The 13,000-nt window shown below is 45.8% G+C and overlaps 1 protein-coding gene across 3 annotated transcripts in view; it reads right to left on the bottom strand.

The window, feature by feature from the left end:
* The window catches only part of AHCYL2 (adenosylhomocysteinase like 2), a 109,201-nt gene that overhangs the window by 23,990 nt on the left and 72,211 nt on the right, over window positions 1-13,000 (bottom strand). For all 3 annotated transcript variants that reach the window (XM_030014109.2, XM_030014110.2, XM_030014111.2), the window contains exons 2-3: window positions 10,700-10,808; window positions 215-358 (exon numbers count right to left, since the gene is read on the bottom strand). In XM_030014109.2, the coding sequence (XP_029869969.1) occupies window positions 215-358; window positions 10,700-10,808 (253 nt within the window). The remainder of the gene's footprint in view (window positions 1-214; window positions 359-10,699; window positions 10,809-13,000) is intronic.

The raw sequence follows: 13,000 nt of genomic DNA, 5'->3' as shown, positions 1-13,000 counted from the left end.
AGTTGATTGGTTGGACCTACATGGCATAACCCTGTAACTCCTTTCCATCCCACAAAATCCCATAAAAGTCTTCCCACCTCTAACAAGAACGGTGTCAAGAAATCACCAATATACTGAAACTTGCAAGAAGAGGATTTGGGGGAAGGAAGAACCCCAAAAGACAACGTGTCCAAGCCTAGGACAACGTGGAGCTTGAGGAACGCGCCCCATTTACCTTGTTCAGCAATTTCAATCTCACGGCGCCCAAATTCTGCCTGCTTTATGTTTTTCACACAGAAATCGCTGCTGCCTTTGGAGTTCTTCTGCTGCTTGTCTCGGGGGGAGGTCTCATCATCAGAGCTGTCTGTGTAGGAGGCAGCTGGAGGAAGAAAAGGAGGTCAGAGACAGAACAAAATATTCCCTAAAGCCAAACCACCTGCAGTGGAAGGTGCAGATGATTTGCTGGATGTGTCTGTGTCCATGTGCACGTGCCAACTCCCTCCGTCCTCAGCTGGCATCTACTCTTCTCCTTACAATGACAATTTCCCCACAGTCAGCTTTTACCTGCAACAACCTCTTCACTCTCATCTACCTCTACTTCAACACCACACCAGAGGTAATTAGCATGACCACTGCCCGTGTCCCCCATGGGCTCATCTCCTCATGCTTTGCAGATCCTCTGTGGCCTTCTCCCATCTCTCTTCCCAAATGTTAAGCCTTTACAGCTCTAAGATAGCCAACAAAAACACCTATTAATGTTCTGAGTATTTCCAAAACATTAAGAGTTGTAATTTAAGACAGGACAGATACAAGACCCTGTCGTGGTTTAACCCCAGCCAGCAACTAAGCACCACGCAGCCGGTGGTGTTTAAAATTTCATTTTAAACAACGGCATGGTGAAGGCTGCTGGTTAATTACTGTTCAGTTCTGGTGGTATTCCCAGTCCTTGGATTTGCTCAATTTCAATATTCCTCAGTAAGGGCAATGGCCACAAGTTGCTGCTTGGGAGGCTCACATGGGATGGTAGGAAGAAACATCTTCCTCAGTAGGATAACGCAACATTGGCGCAGGTTGCCCAGAGAGGTGGTGGCTCTCCGTCATCATGGAATCATAGAATCACAGAATGGTTTGGGTTGGAAGGGACCTTAAAGATCATCTAGTTCCAACCCCCCTGCCATGGGCAGGGACACCTTCCACTAGACCAGGTTGCTCCAAGCCCCATCCAACCTGGCCTTGAACACTGCCAGGGATGGGGCAGCCACAGCTTCTCTGGGCAACCTGTGCCAGTGCCTCACCACCCTCACAGTGAAAAACTTCTTCCTTACATCTAATCTAAATCTGCTCTCTTTCAGTTTAAAACCATTACCCCTTGTCCTATCACTACATGCCCTTGTCAAAAGTCCCTCTCCAGCTTTCCTATAAGCCCCCTCTAGGTACTGGAAGGGTGCTATAAGGTCTCCCCGGAGCCTTCTCTTCTCCAGGCTGAACAACCCCAACTCTCTCAGCCTGTCCTCATAGGAGAGGTTCTCCACCCCTCTCATCATCTTCATGGCCCTCCTCTGGACCTCCTCAAGCAGGTCCCTGTCTGTCTTATGTTGGGGACCCCAGAGCTGAAGGCAGTACTGCAGGGGGGGGGTCTCACAAGAGCGGAGCAGAGGGGCAGAATCCCCTCCCTCGACCTGCTGGTCACGCTGCTTTTGATGCAGCCCAGGACATGGTTGGCTTTCTGGGCTGCGAGAGCACATTGCTGGGTCACATTCAGTTTTTCATCCACCAATACCCCCAAGTCCTTCACTGCAGGGCTGCTCTCAATCCACTCATCGCCCAGCCTGTATTTGTGCTTGGGATTGCCCCGACCCATGTGCAGGACCTTGCACTTGGCCTTGTTGAACTTCACGAGGTTCGCATGGCCCCACCTCTCCAGCCTGTCGAGGTCCCTCTGGATGACATCCCTTCCCTCCAGCGTGTCGACCGCACCACACAGCTTGGTGTGGTCCGCAAACTGGCTGAGGGTGCGCTCAATCCCACTGTCCATGTCGCCGACAAAGATGTTAAACAGCGCCGGTCCAAATACCGACTCCTGAGGAACCCCACTCGTCACTGCTCTCCACTCGGACATTGAGCCATCCTTGGAGGACTTCAGGAACTGGTTAGAGAGCGCCATGGCTCACCTGATCCTGTGCTGGCAATGTCCTGCTCTGAGTGGGCAGGGGGTTGAGATGACCTTGGTGGTTCCTTCCAACCAACATCTCTGTACATCTACAGACAGCTCAATCCAGCCCTTGGATCTTCCCCTTCTTTTCTATTATAAATAACAAACAATTGGACATGTATTTCATCTTTTGCCTTTCTGGATCTTCTTTAACCCCTCCTCTCTCTTGCTCTTTTGATAAGAGAAGAGGAAGAAAGATGGCACCACTTCTCTCCATAGTAAGGAGCCTACAGGGGATAGCAAACATACAGTCTCATAGAATCAGATTATGCTTCTTGTTTAAGATGATATATGGCTATCGGGCATGGATGTGCATGTGAACACAGAATTAATTACAGTTGCTGTCAATAACTGTCTTCTTTTCCTATCAATGTCCTCCAAACTTTTGGTTAGGCAACTAGTCTATGGCAGACATGGCAATTTACTGCAGAGCCCTTCATGGAGTTAGAAATCCCTCTTCCCATTTATTTTGATTACTAAAATAACATGTAGAGTCCATTTTCGATTCAAGCTGCAATGAATTAGCCACCACTTCTGCTTCCAGTTTATCTGGATCAGCTGAAGAGACTCTTTGTGCCATGTTTTCTTCTGGAATATGCCCCCATGTGGGACACCAGACCTCTTTCATCTGCTAGGACTGGCATCAGCAGTCAAACCAACATGTAAGGTAAGGCTTGGACATGAACTGGAAAGCATTACTCCTCTTTCCTTTCCAGAGGACCTTTCCAGGACCCAACAAAAAAGCCTCATCCACATGGTCATCCCCCATTCCTCATGAAATTGCCCTGAAGTTTTACTCCAAGTCCTTACTCTCCAGATCATATGGTACTTCTAAAATGAATGTGGGACTTGACATCACGTTATTTGTTAAAGCAGAAGAGGACCACCTTTGCAGAACAGCACTACCCACAACAGCCTCAGTGGAGTTAGCCAATGTTATGCATCGCTAGCAAATGATGTGCATATGTGTGAGGGCATCACATACGATGATGAGCTCTCTTTCTCCCACAACATGGGAAAAGAATTGGTTAAATCTTTACCTACAAAACATTGCATAGTCAAACTCAACAGCTGCTGGCTTTGGGTGATGTGTTTCTGCATGCGTGAACTAGCTTCTTTCCCAGGTGCAGTCTCCAGGAGGGAATGATCTACACCAAACAGCCAAGGGAGTTGTTCTACCCAACAGTCAATAGGGATTCCCAACCTTTTACCCCAATTCTGGTCCAAAGGAATTAGGAAGCAAGGAAGGGTGAGCGTTTCTTACACAGTGTCATAGGACGAATGGCATGGTTGAACCCATGGTCTTATCACTACCCACCAGTGCTCCCAAAGAGCTGCAGCTTTCCAGAGGCATCCAGACCTCAGGTGAAGATTGATACTGAGAGCCCCTTCAGATAACTTGGAGTAAAGGCAAACCACCCCTGTACCCAGCATTTCAGTGGCTCTGTTAGCAATTTCATGCCAGAAAACCCAAACCAAGGAGTTAAACCCTTCCCCCCAAGCATGGCCATGGGTTTGTCTTTCCTGCAGCACCCAGCAAGCTGATTACTTTCTCTTCTGGCTCGTGTGAAGTGCTTGAATGATCCCAAGGAAAAAAAGCTTAGTGTTGCTGCTGTCGGTGTGCCAGGCTCCCCGAGACCCGCTCGGGTCTTAATCCGCTTACGGAGGAGAATTATGCATTGCTGAAATTTCTCTGCAAAGACGCCATCCTCAGCGGGGTGTGAAAGGCAAGTCCGACCCTGCAAACAACACGCAGATGGCAATATATTTCTGAATTTGTGTTCACAATCCCACAGCAGCTCTTGAAGGACCAGGAGCCTGGCTTAATAACAAAAGAGCACCTTATATAATACCAAGCTCTTGTATATCAAGGACTCCAGAAGGAAGGATTAATTAGTTAAAGGAGGATTATTTCCTTGAAGACAGCTAATCTGTGCAGAGGTTTCTTTAAAATCATAGATCTTGGTTCTGGGGGCTGAAAGTAATTTTTTTAAACAAAAAACCCCGCCTAGATGGTAGACAGATTTTCATATGCAGGTGGTTCTTTACTGTTCCATACATATAATATATAGCAGTGCATATAGCACTATGGGAATTAAACTAACATTGTTAGTGTAGTGTAATAGCATACTAATACATAATAGTAAATTTTACCCTTCCTTTCCTGTAAAATGAAAAACAAGTACAGAAAGGAAAGGATTCCTAGCACCTGTAATCTAGAAATATCCGATTAACTGATGGGATAGACAGTTTCCTAAATATCATCTCAAATCACCCAAAAGTTGATTAATGAAAGCTTCATAACTCGGGTTGGCATTCCATAGAGCTGCATACCATTTTGATATAAATTGTATTATTTCAAAGAGAATGACATGAAAATAGCAGCAGGTCTCAGGCACTGTTTCCATTATCCAGTGGAAAAATGTCGGGGGGAAAAGAAGACACCTGCAGTCCATGTCCTGACCCAGCAAAGACCAGGTCAGAGCCTAAATTCAGCAAAGTTTAGCTTTGCTAATATTTTAGATGAGGATCCACTTACATTTGTAGTATTGGCATCACTAAGGGCAAAAAAGGGGCAACCTGCCCCTGTTACAGCCCAACTAAATAGACAAACCCTGTTTCTTTTCTGTACAACCTTTTGAAAGTTATGAAACAGCATGAGGATGAAGTCAATCGCCTTTAATTAAAGATATTACTGTTCTAATCTCATTTCAGCGCCCACAAAATGTGTATGCGGTGCGTAATACACAACGCTGAGTGCTTTAGTATTCAAAGCGCTGGGCTGATATAAACCACGTGATCCCCCAAAATCTTTGTCCAAGCAGATAACAATTATCTGAGTTTTGCAGAAAGGGAAAGAACAGCTACTGAAATTTAAGTGATTTGCCCAGCACACCACCAAAACAGCCCCTCGACTCCAAAGCTGAGCTGTCAGGTCGGTGCCTTTCCTTGGTTTGCAATAGCAGACGCTGTTAAACACCACGGCACATCCCTGGGCATATAAACCACTCCCAAATGGCACAGGAAACAATTAATTTCCCTGGCGAGAAAAATTACTCGTTTTAAATGAAGTGGAACAACTACAGAAAACTGCTGGCTTATGGCAAATACAGATAAGAGACTTTTACTTCCAATTTAAAGAATCAGATCAGAACGGATCGTTAGTATTTTCATTCTTCATATTTTACAGCAACCAAGTGATAAATTTTTCATGTTCAACAGTGCTTCTAATGGTTTATCATAGAATCATAGAATGGTTTGGGTTGGAAGGGACCTTTAAAGGTCATCTAGTCCAACCCCTCTGCAATAAGCAGGGACATCTTCAACTAGATCAGGTTGCTCAGAGCCCCGTCCAACCTGACCTTGGATGTTTCCAGGGATGGGGCATCGACCACCTCTCTGGGCAACCTGGGCCAGGGTTCCACCACCCTCATTTTTCCCATTATTGCCTCTAGCAAAGCCCAGTTAGCGACGCATTGCATCTCGGAGTACATGCTGCTCCACATCGTAACTTCACAGATGGTACATATTTTGGAGACCAGCTGATGATTTTGATCAAACTTTTCCAGTTTTGATGGGCAGGAAGAGCAAGAAACCACTGGCTGTTTACAGAGATGCTGTTTCCACACCCAGGCCTCTCTTGCATCACTAAAATGGCACCGGCACCTCCCCATCATTTTAGGCAGAGATGCTGGGATGACTGCCTTCCCACCAAGCACGTCTCAAGGAAGAGTTGCTTGGGTTTCACTCACTTCTACACTCACACCCACCACCTCCAAACCTTGGGACATCCACGTACCTCTTGTGTGCCCAAAGAGCAACAAAGCTGGTGAAGGGTCTACAGGTCAAGTCTTATCACGACTGGCTGAGGGAACTGGGGTTGTTTAGCCTGGAGAAAAGGAGGCTGAGGGGAGACCTTATCGCTCTCTACAACTACCTGAAAGGAGGCTGTAGCCAGGTGGGGGTAGGTCTCTTCTCCCAGGTAACAAGTGACAGGATGAGAGGAAACGGCCTCAAGTTGTGCCAGGGGAGGTTTAGATTGGATATTGGGAAAAATTTCTTCACTGAAAGGGTTATCAAGCATTGGAACAGGCTGCCCAGGGAAGTGGTGGAGTCACCATCCCTGGAGGTATTTAAAAGACATGTAGACATAGCGCTTAGGGACATGGTTTAGTGGAGGACTTGGTAGTGTTAGGTTAATGGTTGGACTCGACGATCTTAAGGGTCTTTTCCAACCTAAATGATTCTATGATTCTTCCCCTCCATTATCATCTCTCTGCTCCTCATACTGCTTCTTTTCCAGCCTTTCCCCATCCCAGGAGGGCTTAATGGGTTGTTCAGACTGTGCTACTGCTCAGCCTTAAAAGGAGAATGACGAAGATCCATGCCAAGAGGTACTAATGGGATTTATCTACCCATCCTGCAACCATCGTGGGAGCAGAAGTCTTCTGTCTTGACTGTCAGTCTACCAGCTTTCATTAGGAGGGAAATATAATACTTTCACAAGCTAATTAATTGCAATTGCTGATGCTTTAGCAGGAGATGCTAAGTGCAAGTGGCGGAGGAGAATTCCCCAAAGTTGCTCCAAATTCTTTCAGCTGTGAATTGGAAGCAAACACGATGACATTAGCCAGCCTAATCAGCCTATTAGTCTTCAAAAATGACAGGCATAAAATATACCCTGCTGATTAGATATCAGATGGAGTTGTAAAACCTGTACAAATATATTAATCACAGACCTGTATTAGAGAAGTCTAATCGTTAATGCTAGGTTAAAACATGCTACCCAAGATGATAATGTTACAAATATAATCCAGGTGTCTTACAAAGTGCAAATGGAGCCCAGGCTGATGTCTCTCTGGAGAGGACATGGCATGCATGTTCCTCAATTTATCCTAAAAGCCCTTTGTGTGGGAACGCAGCCACTGCAGGAGTGCTGGGTCACGCAGGTTGTCCCCAACCTTGGGGAGCTCCTCCAAGCCTCTGGAGGAGGCTCTGGAGGTTCCTCCAAGCATACAAGGCAGCATGAAAGAAGCAGCAACCCAACAGGCAGGAAAGGAGATAAAGAACAGTTGCTCGTTCCACAGGAACCAGGGTGAAGCCGTTGGACTGTGCGTGGCTTTCACTGTTTGTGTGCCCAGGATCCGATCACAGCCTCCAGCAGTTGCATCTTCTGGAGTTGAGCCCCTGCCTCTGCCAGGAGCAGAGAGGACTGAACAGCCATGACTTTTCCATCAGTTACCTTTGCTCTTCTAAACCTGGGTTGCTGAAAAATGTGAAAAGCTTGTAGGTTCTCATCTAGCATGTTTTTCATGTAGCACACAGGCAACCATCTCTGTCATGGACAATGCACTACTGCTACACAGCCACTTCATATAAATCTGCTCAGTCATCTGATCTGACTGTGGTTCTGAGATACGTTACAGCCAGAAGGAATGGGAGATGGGCAGGACTGATAATACTACCTCAATCCAGTGGGCTGTCACAGTGTGGTCTGATCCCAGCTCATCTCTGATACCCTCAGAATCAGGAAAATGAGTAGAGAAACACAAAGGAGGCTTTCCATCTGTACGTCAGGAAGACTTCTGGCCCACCACCTAGGCTTAAGTACAAGTTCTGTGCACAGTGTCTCTTTGCAGCAGCCAGCTAGGAGCCGGATCCTGAGTTTGTGGAGGCTTTCTACACTTAACAGAGCTAAAATGTCTCTGTTTAAACCTCTCAAGCTTCTGCTGGCTCCTCAACCTTCCACTGCTAATGCAGTCCCCCTTTAGTGGTGGCATCTAGCTCATCGCTTGTGCTGGCAGAGAGGATCACTCCATGCTTCACTGCTCGCTCACACGGTGCTCTGCACACCTTCTCCAGACAGCTCAAGAAAAAAACATGAAACCAGGTTCATCATACGCAGAAGGTTTTATCCTGTTTGCTCCCAACAGGTTATGGCATGTAGCATGACAGGACGGGCACAAGAACAGGGACGTTCTCTAAAGCTTCAACAATCAAGACCTACTACTAGGACTTCAGATGGGCATCAACTTCAGCTGTAGCTGTCAGCTACATCCACTCTGGGAAATAAAACAGGGGAATGGTCTCCAGTACAGGCGCTGGCCGGCGCGGCAGAATTCGGCTCACATCCATCCATGCGCGCAACTGGACAGCGTGGAGAGCCCTGTGTGAGCCCACGGGCTCTGTCCTGCTTCCTTCAACAGCAGACACGCAGCTGGAAGCTGCAGGTGGGATATGGCCCAAAATATCCTCGTACAAGCAAATGTGGGTGGACTACCTTCAGATTTGATTTTTAGCCACAGGCTTTCAGTTTGCAGAATGGGACTAGTCCATGGCCAGCAAACTCTGCAACCAAAACCCAACCATAGCTCACAGCACGTCATCCACCCCAAAATACAATTCTTTCTTGTTATACCCAAGGTATCTAGCTGAGGGGGTCAGGGTAGGATGCACCTTTGAGCTTCTCATGGTCTCTGATGCTCCAAACTAGCAGATACCTACCCAGATTCTCCTCAAATACACTGTGACCTACCAAGTATCCAAAAAATGCATCCATGTCATGGACAGGGACTAAGTGACAGACTGTGGTGGAGCTTTACCGTGAATACTCCTTATTCCCCATGGCTCTGGCATAAAGCCAGACCCCTGCAAGGTCTGCAGCCAGACCTTGGCCACCAAACTGAATACCCATCTGTGAGCTCTTGACGGTACTCCACCATGAGTTTTGGTACACGTCACCAGAAGGGCCTGATCATTTGCCTTCACAGTCATGAGGAACAGAGGAATAATACCTCCTCCAGTTTCAAGCTGCCTACATCTCCATTCTTTGTAGCCTTGTGTTGGAAGCTGATTTCTTCTGCATCTTCTTCAAGGGGCCAGGACCAGGAGGGGATCAGATGCATTAAGACTGCTTGAGGGATGGGGAATTGGATCCAAATTCCTTTCTGTGACAGTCTCAGCTAGGACAATAGCTGTAACATTTCAGGTAGCAAGCAGTATTCCCTTCAAAGTGCCAAGGATCCTGGATGGACCTATCCTGAACAATTTGAGAGCATCCCTGGTGACCTCTCCCTATTCCTGGAAAGCCACTGTCCTCATAACCAACTCCTGAAGTGACATAAGGTTTCCAGCACAGTAATGGTACTTAACGACATATTCAGAGACAAAGAAAAGAGGACACTGGAAGGTGAGGTATGATACCAGTCCCATGTGGGTGTTACTGGACTAGGGTAAATTTAGCTAAAGGTGCCACTTGGGGGCATAATGTTTTATCGAATGGGCCAGTGACATTCCTATGTGCTGGGAAGTGTGGTGGCACTGAACTACCTCAGCACACAGCGACTTATTTGCTGAATAATGCTAGAGACTGTTTGCGAAGTGCAGGGCAGCTTCGCCTTCTTCACTCAAAGTCAAGGTAGGTTTTAGAAGTTGTTCTCTCAAGCCTGCACTCTTTCCTCTAAGGAAAAAATGCCAATTTCCACCAGAAGACTTGTTTTCAGGACTTTCTTGTGCTGCCTTTTTTGCATCAGCTTGAAATGTTAATGTTTGATTGTTGTATGTTTGATTTCTAAATGTTGAATGTGTTTGATGAACACGGCACTCAATGAAATTAATCTGTTTTTCACAGGAATCTACCTTTGACTGACTTTTAAGAAACCTTCATGGACTGCTCCAGAAATTAAGTTTCAGTTGTCTACATTGAAAATGATGCATGTTGAAAGAAAACAAAACAACTCAAGCACCTACACAGGTCAAAACAAAACTTTGCTGTGCCTTGTTCTCAAAGGAACAAGCCCGCTGCCAGGGGGACCAGAGCCTGAAGGTTTCTGGACAGTGCCGCACAACCACCAAGTATTAGTCCAGACAAATCAAGTTTCCAGAACCAATCTTCGTAAATATACCTGGGACTTCAGAAGAGCCCTGAAAATTAAAACAAAACAAAAAACCCCCAATAAACTCAACCTCCCTCCCCAGTGAGTTCCCCTAAGTACAGCTAGCAAGACTGTACAGCAAGTCCACAACTTGCTAAAAGTTTCATTTCACAGATTCCAGCGGGAAAAACACAGAAGACATATGCATGGCCTTCAGAGGTCACCATTGCTCTTCCAAAGACTCCAATTCTATGTGCAATGGGTCAGTCCAAACCTACAGTGGGATCCACGTGGATTTATTCAAGAACAGGAAGGGAAGATGACATGCAAGCACAAACACAATGGAAACACTGTTTTGTGGAGCCTGGAAGGAAAAGGAAGGGGAAGAGAGGAGGAAAGCCAGCAGCAACTGCACACGAGGACTATAAAGAGAGATTAGAAGTGCTAAGCGCATCAGAGTAACAATTTTCTATCCAACTATACACAAAGATGAGAAAAAAAAGTAACAACCCTCTTTCTATGCCTTCCCTCCAACACTACCAACTACACAGCAGATCTAGGAGATCCTTGAGCAAAACGCGGGACAAACCCTGCAGTCTGCAGAGATGCTGTAACTGCAGCTGATGGCACACACCTGAGCTGTAGCTATCTGTTGAGGACTGCGAGATGGAGCGGGAAAGCGAACGGCGGCCGATCTTCGTCGGGCGCTTGTTGAATTCTTGCTTTTGGTCAGCAAACTGGATCTGTTAAAAGAAATGAATAGTTAAGTCAGATGTAAAAACCCAACAGTCTGATACAGAAGATTAATCCCAAGAACCCACAGCCTTGAGCAGACACCGACACCATCTCAGTTATGGGTTGAATCGCAATTCCTGTTATTTAATTGGGAACAGGGTACACTAAATTGCCTACTTGGTTTACCTTCAGAGCCCCCACCAGACGCAGCATTGACACACTTGTCTTTCAAATACCTTGAAGCTCCTCTTTTAACCACAGAAATTAGAAAGCTTCTGTCCCCATTACGCACAAACTTATTTTTCCAAAATGCTAATGATAAGGGTTATTTGTCGCAAGAGAAGCCCCATTAGGGCCACCCAACATTTGTAGAGCTGATGCGGACACTGACCTATCTTGCAATGCTTATTGTGGTGACCAGTATGAGATGCTCCCTATTTGCTGTACAAAATACAAAAGGCAAAAATAAAAACACTTCACGTAACCAATACCGCTTCCAGCTGCACTCAATATTAAGAAACATTTGAGATTAGATACATCACTCAAGGCTGTTGTAACTGTTGGGAGCATGGACACCTGGAGAACATAAGTATTTAAGAGCACTGTATTTAAGAGTACACAACTTTATACAACAAATCAAGAAATGAAGGATAAGGCATGTAAATGAAGCAATGGGCAGACTGGCAAAATGTAATTATCCAAGTTGGAGAGAAGGAACCAACTATCATTTACCAGCAAGGCCTACAACAATACCACAGCAATGGATGTAACACTAATGTTTTGTGACATTTTGCATCTACCCTCTTTTTTGATGGAGCTCATCTCATTGCAAAAAATTTTTGTGGATGACAAATAGCAACCTGCTCAACCCAAGATGAAGAATCAAGCCCGTTTCCATTTCAATCACCAAGGAATGAAGATTTCAGACTCCCCAGGAACATCTGTGAAGCCCCAAGACCACCAGTGGGTTTGAGAGTGGCCGAGCACAATCTGGCTCAGTCCTGACAATGTTATGGCTGCGGTAACCGCCAAGCCGAGAGATAAATATTTATTTTAAGTCGGCAAAGCTGATCTGCTCCATAGCATGCAGAGGACAGAAGGGATAAGTAAAGAAGTGTCACTTTTATCTAGGCACTTTTAAGGGGAAAATTACATTCAACATTGGTATTTATAGAAGAACCTCTTCCTCCAAGCTTTGATTTACTCCTGCCCTTGGTTGAAAAGAGCAGCAAGCAGGCCAAATAATCAGTATTTCCTTACTATAAACTCCCCAAATCCAGGTTTTCACATAAACCAAACATCTGCTCTTACAGATGATTATTAGTGATTTTACAGTAGAAACGCAACCTTTCCGTGCCCCACTGACGTGCAACTCAGGTTGGACTTGTCTTAACGCTTCCCTGCTCACATCAGCACCAGCCTTCAGCTAGTCACCCCAAAGGGCTTCACGAGCATCACACGCATTTCAACAGACATAAAACTTCTCAGAGCCCACTTGCCTTGCCCAAGGGACACGGCACATCTCAAAACCACACCAGCAGCTCAACATCCCTTTTAATTCTCTCTATATGTGGCTACTGGGCCATATTTAAGCATTCAGGACAACAGGCTTATAGTTTTAGGAAGTATTTTAACTCCCAGTGCTCATCACTTTGTAAGCCAACCATTGACGCTCCCACTGTATTCATGATTTGTGCTAAATCTCAGGGAAAGTGGAAGCACGACTTCCAATTGCAAATTTCCTTGGACTTTGCTACGAGCATAAACTGACTCAATCTGGCAATGGGGTTAAATATTTACATCTCCAAAATACTGAAAGCCATTAATTGAGTCTATTAACTAACCCCTTGGGGTATTTTGAGAAGTTAGTTTTGTTTAAAGAAGTCATCTAACCAGAAAGAATTTGATCCCATTCTGGGAACTCAAATTCAAGCTCAGTGGTTTAAGTAGCAGCACTTGACATTGCACTTGAGACGGGCTGGTGATGCTACTGAGCTGGTGCTCTGCTTTTTGGGCCAGTAAGTGAAGGAAAAAGGTGACAGGGGTCTCAGGTGGCTAATTCAGAGTCCTCTGTGAACACAAGTCTGAGCTGGCCCAGGGACAGCCAGCGCAAGCTGCTGGGGAGGAAGGAAAGGACCTGGGAGAGGATTTGCAGCAGCACCTGGGAGCTCTTTTTTTCTGCTAATCTTAAACCAAACAA

This window comes from Aquila chrysaetos, chromosome 5 (assembly GCF_900496995.4).
Source record: "Aquila chrysaetos chrysaetos chromosome 5, bAquChr1.4, whole genome shotgun sequence".
In the NCBI taxonomy this organism is placed as follows: domain Eukaryota; kingdom Metazoa; phylum Chordata; class Aves; order Accipitriformes; family Accipitridae; genus Aquila; species Aquila chrysaetos.
The sequence above is the reverse complement of the archived record's forward strand: the minus strand, read 5'-3'. Positions and strand labels throughout refer to the sequence as shown.